This window comes from Ananas comosus, unplaced genomic scaffold, assembly GCF_001540865.1.
Source record: "Ananas comosus cultivar F153 unplaced genomic scaffold, ASM154086v1, whole genome shotgun sequence".
Taxonomy (NCBI): Eukaryota; Viridiplantae; Streptophyta; class Magnoliopsida; order Poales; family Bromeliaceae; genus Ananas; species Ananas comosus.
In genome coordinates, this window is record NW_017893487.1 from 57,407 (window position 1) to 63,189 (window position 5,783).

Consider the following 5,783-nt stretch of genomic DNA (forward strand, 5'->3'; position numbering starts at 1 on the left):
AGATTTTGATGCTGTATATTACATATATGGTCCCCTTAGCTAAGTAGCTATTTGCCTTGATCATGATAACAGTTGGATTGTCAATTGGAGGTAAAGAGGTGGGAACAGCTGTTGCAACGATAACCATAAGCTCAAATTGGATCCCAAAACTAGGTGCTAGGCATATAGCAAGTTAGATATCGATTCTGAATATTCGATAGTGTTACATAAATCACACTCAACAAAGTGTTGCTTTGATCATCCATTTGTTCGCCATAACAGTTGTATCTGGGTCACCGATGATGCTAAGAGCAATTGGATAAGAATTTAATAACTGATATCTGAAAAATTCGAAGCCTAATTATTTTATATTTCTATCATAATTTATTTTTAAAAGCATTAAACGAAATAGATAACTGGCTACTTCTTTTCTGAAAATATATATTTTTAATAAAAGGTAGTATATATCTTTTGTAATGCAATTGGGCCTAACACCACATCTAGGTAATGAAAAGCAAAGCTAGTATAATTTTCTGATGATTAAATACATCAATGAAGTAGCTAAGATTACTCTTATAATTGCGTCTATAAACAACTATACGTTATTAAAACGCAAAACGACCATTTTGTAGTCAAAAGAAAAAGAAAAAAAGAAATAGAAAGATTTCACTGAATTCCCATTCGGCAGATATAGTACAGATTAAATTTTTGTTAAGAAAAACATTTTTAACAAGGTTGGAATATATAATTACTAACTTTTTCTAGCGCAATATATGCCAATTGACCAATCAAAGTATCTAACTAAAAATGTTTCTGCAACTAAAAAAAAAAAATTGCTATTCAAGAAAAACTTCCTATCCAATTTTATTTCAACACAGGTAGCGACGGTGGCTCAGCTGTAAATTTCCGCAAAAAGCAGGGGCAAATGGAGGGGATGGGGAAGCGTTATTGGTCAAAAGTGTGGGCAAAGCTATGTGATTTGGTTGGTCCACCCCGCGTCTGAAGGTGGCCGAGTGGTGGTCCCCCACTGCCCTTTTCCCTACATGCCCTTCCTATTCTACAGCTACAGGTGGTCCCCCCTGTGGTCCTTGTTTTCATTTTATTTTATTTTATTTTATTTCATTTATTTTTTCAGTCTCAGCAAACACATTTATTTACAAAGAGGGAGGGACCGGGACATTTAAATAGTTATACACGATAACTTGCACCATACAAAATAGCAAAAATTAACAGTATTTGTTCGTCTCTCTATATTTTTAATCATCAAAACTACTATTGTATATTCTTCTCTCTTTTCTTTTCTTTTCTTTTTTTTTCTGCTTACTTTTTTTGATTGAGGCCCAGATGTCACACAATTATAGCTAAGTTCACTTTACTTGATAAATAAGATGGACAGTATGCTATATTTTTTTAAAAAAAGGATTCCAGATGCAAAATTTTGTGATTCAAGACAAATTTTATTAAACTAAACATTCCATCTTTCTAAATTATAGAAAATATTTTTACTACCAATTTCTATGTGAATTCTGAATAACAAGTATTAAAAAAAAAATTCTGAGAAAGAGAATGATAGTATGCTATCCACTTAGCTGTAAATATGAAATAATTAAATTTTAAACTTGCAGTATTGGGTATCAATTATTAAGTCATTTACTACTATGCCGTGCTAGGGGCTATCCGTATTTTGTAGGAAGTAATGGTTCTAATAATAAAAAAAACAAGTGACTTCAAGTGTAGGGTACAAATCCGAATCTGTTTGGAACTTTGGATTGAGCTTTGTGGCTAATGGGCTTATGTATGATTTGAATATCTAGGCGTAGTACCGACCGTCTCTAGAGCAAGTGGTAAAGGGTTTGGTGGTTGGTGCCCGAGATTCAGGTTCGAATCCTAGTTGATTCACATTTCTAGCTAAGTTTATTTTTAAATGAAATAAACGAAACATATAGCGTGTTATCTATCTCTCAAAAAATAACAAAAGAAAATCTAGGGGTAGTAGTAATATCATAATCAGGTGGTAGATGGGCTAATTGGCCTATGTGACTCATTGCGTGTGTAACAGCCACATTGTGTCTTGATCCAGTGAACATTATGATGCCAAAGTTATGGACCTTGGGCTTTGACGTCACCTCAACTCGTTAATGCATTCGTTAACTGATTCAAATCGTTTGGTGCGATTGTCGCTTGTTCGATTGTCGCTTGTTCCTTAACGCGAGACTACTCCATCTGGTGTCCATTACATAAATATGTTGAATTTCAAAGTCGTGTGAATTGCAGATGGGTGGTTGTGTAGGATGTGTTTATTTCACCAAAAATGAATAGAGGTTGATTGATTTTCATTCGTTAGTACTTATAAAAAAAAGAGAAAAAAATTAAACATTAACAATAGAAAACTTTAATTTGTACGTAATTTACTATTTATCAAACAAATAGTCAAATTAAAAACTTCAGTCCTACATATATGAAAACAAACAATGAAAAAGAAATAATTCCATCTGAATTTTAATGTACCTACAACTGTATATCAATTTAAATTTTACCGGTGAAATAAATAAACCCTATTGGTTACCATCCTTTTTTTAAAAAAATTTTAACTCCCTCTCCTTGGTGTTTGACCTGGTGGTCAACCACTCAAACTAACGTAACCGTTTCGTAACAAATACCTCAAACCATATCATATCATGAAAGAATTGGACGTTAAAGCGGGTCCAAACCCTTCATCTCCTCCTCACCATTCCTCTGCTTCCTTCTCCTCCATTAATGGAGCTCACAAATTTCAATTCCGGTTCCGATTCCAGTTCATCTCCCACGCATAAAACAACTCTCCTCTCCATTATCTTCAACAAAGAAACAAAGCGACCCATTATCTCTTTCCTCTTAATCCTACCCCTCTCGTTCGTGCTCCTCCAACAACTCACCCCATTACAACCATTGTCGTTTTTTCTCCTCACTTTTTCTACGAACGAGAACGAGAGCGAGAATGAGAATGGTACTCGTTGTGATTACACCAAAGGGAAATGGGTGCGGAATGAGCGCGTATCGTATTATACGGAGGAGTGTCCGTTTCTTGACCCGGGGTTTCAATGCGTGCACAATGGCCGCAACGATACCGGCTACATGTATTGGCGGTGGCAACCTCATGGTTGTGATCTCCCCATGTACGTACAATATTATTCCTTTTCTTTTAATATCTCTACTTGCACCATTCTTTTGTCAAATCATTGTTTTCAATTAGGTTTATTTGTTGTAATCTTATCTTTTTTTTTGTTAGATATATATTTTTTTTCATGAATTAGGATAAAAGTTATTAATCTAATTGTGTTATGGAAGTAATATTACTTTGGAATTCTCATTGTGTTATGTATTGTCCAAACGCATACAGTGGAATTCCTACAATTATTGTATATCATCTTATAGGGAGAACTTTAATATAATCTCGCATTATTCAAAACAGGCGTGCGTGTTTAACCGACTCATTCCAGAAACTAGGCCTAAGAGTGCTATAGGAATTAATCCTAATTGGGTTATTCACAACTAATCAAATTGTTCGCTACGCACCTAACTAAAATCAGGTTCAATGCGAGTGATATGCTGGAGAGGAGCAGAAACGGGAGGATTGTATTTGCGGGAGACTCGATCGGGAGGAACCAGTGGGAGTCATTGGTGTGCATGCTTGCGAAAGGCGTCGGTAACGGGTCGCGAATCTACGAGCAGTTCGGAAACCCGATAACCAAGCACAGGGGATTCCTCTCCCTGGTGTTCCAGGATTACAACCTCACTGTCGAGTATTACCGCGCACCGATGCTCGTCACCGTCGACCGCCTCCCTCCGAACGTGTCATCCGGGGGGCCAATAAAGGGTGCGGTGCGTGTCGACATGTTGCCACACCTGGCTGGCCGGTGGGCCGGGGCCGACGTGCTCGTTTTCAATACTGGCCACTGGTGGAGCGAGGACAAGATCACAAAAATGTAACCATTTAATATTCCTACCATATTATATATATATATTTGGATTGTTTTTCTTTTAGTTTTTTTTTAAAAAAATTACATGGGCTGGGTTGGGCCTCGTCGTGTTCATAATTGGTTAGCCGAGAAGTTTTGGGCCCGATAATGCATATATGACATCAATTTATCTTTGCTGTATACTAGATTACTATTGCACTGTAATTGCATGCGCACAAATTTCTTCAGGGGAAACTATATTCAAGTGGGCAAAACAATAAACATGACGATGGATATCAAAGAAGCTTTTCAACTAAGTCTGGAGACGGTGACAAATTGGGCCACAAGCAATCCACAACTTTCGAAGGCGCACATCTTCTTCCGAAGCTTCTCCCCTTCTCATTACACGTGAGTCGAATTTTAACTCTTATCATCATGAGTAATTTTAGTTGATTATGCTAAAAATTTTGTTAAATTTAACATGGCTCTCGACTGCAGGAATGGGACGTGGGACACGAACGGCACATGCAGACGGGAAACGGAGCCATGGATCAGCACCAGTGGGTTCAGGTTCAGGTTCGAGCCCGAGCCGTGGAGCAACGCGATCACCGTCCGTGCGGTGGAGGAGATGAAGAGAGGCGGCAGGAATGCGCGGTATCTGGACATCACGCATCCAACCGAGCTGAGGAAGGACGGGCACCCGTCGAGCCACCGCGAGCCCGGCACGCCGCCGCACGCGGCGGAGGATTGCAGCCACTGGTGCCTTCCCGGCGTGCCGGACATGTGGAACGAGATCCTCTACGCAAGCCTTTTGTCCATGAATTATAACACTAAAAATAGCAACAACACTTAAATTAAAGAGTCCACAGAAGAAGTGTGAGTGAATGTGTTTTTGTGTATACAGGAGTACTCAGAACAGTGAGAAGAGTAGAAGAGAGGTTTTAGACGGATGTACATATAGCCTCCTCCCAGGAGTCATGGCTTTTTTACGGCTTACACAGTGAATGGTAATTTGTTTTTTAAGATTAAGTAGACCTCTTGGAGCCCACTTGAATCCCAGGACACTGGTCATATATTCAATAGGCCCATTTTCTTTCCCCTTTTCTCAGTGCAAACTCTCTAACGGGGAGATGTGGCCACACGACTCAAATGGGTCGGAGTGCATTGTAAAATAATTACAATCCTGTACTCTCTTCTCCCTTATTTACGATACAATTGTACACAAGAAATATCTTGTGAAGGAGTGCTGGGGAGGGACCGGATAGAGATGGCCTAAGATCCTGGCAGGTTTCATTCCTACTTCCCAGGTTGACCTTTACTTGATCATGAAGTTTAAAGAGACGATTTCGAAGATGTGGCCTTCTAATAGATCAGATGAGATTAGATAGAGATGGACTCGGTCCGAAAAGTTCACGGTCAAATCACGCTATAAATTTCTGCAAGATGGTGGGGTTCACAATTAAAATTTTATTCAACTTTGGAAGACAAAAGCCTCATTAAAAGTCAAGATTTTTATATGGCTAGTACTACAAAGAGAGGTGCTCACAGTGGAGAACCTTTGAAAAAGGGGTTGGAGTGCGGATAGAAGTGGTAGCATGTTTTTTTTCGTTGATGTATGTGAGATAGAAGTGGTAGCATGTTTTTTTCGTTCATTCTTGGAGGCCCAATTGTCTTAGTTTGTGGCTCAGTTCATATTCTTATTGAATGAGACGGTAGCATGCTACTTTCAAAAAAAAAAAATCTACAATCCTTTCATTCAAAATACCTGCTCGAGAAAAAAAAAAAGATATTTTTTTCTTAATTTTTAAGATAAATTATCATTTATTATTTAGTAGGATACATTATAAGCTAAGCACATATAATAAT

General features: G+C 38.3%; 1 protein-coding gene across 1 annotated transcript; it reads left to right on the forward strand.

Moving 5' to 3' along the window:
* Positions 1–2,688: 2,688 nt before the first annotated feature.
* On the forward strand, positions 2,689–4,916 carry LOC109706149 (protein trichome birefringence-like 8). The gene is made up of 4 exons (XM_020226952.1): positions 2,689–3,134; positions 3,549–3,944; positions 4,167–4,325; positions 4,416–4,916. Exons 1-4 carry the CDS (start codon positions 2,737–2,739, stop codon positions 4,768–4,770), a joined length of 1,308 nt encoding a protein of 435 aa, XP_020082541.1. The 5' UTR covers positions 2,689–2,736; the 3' UTR covers positions 4,771–4,916.
* The last annotated feature ends 867 nt before the right edge of the window (positions 4,917–5,783 follow it).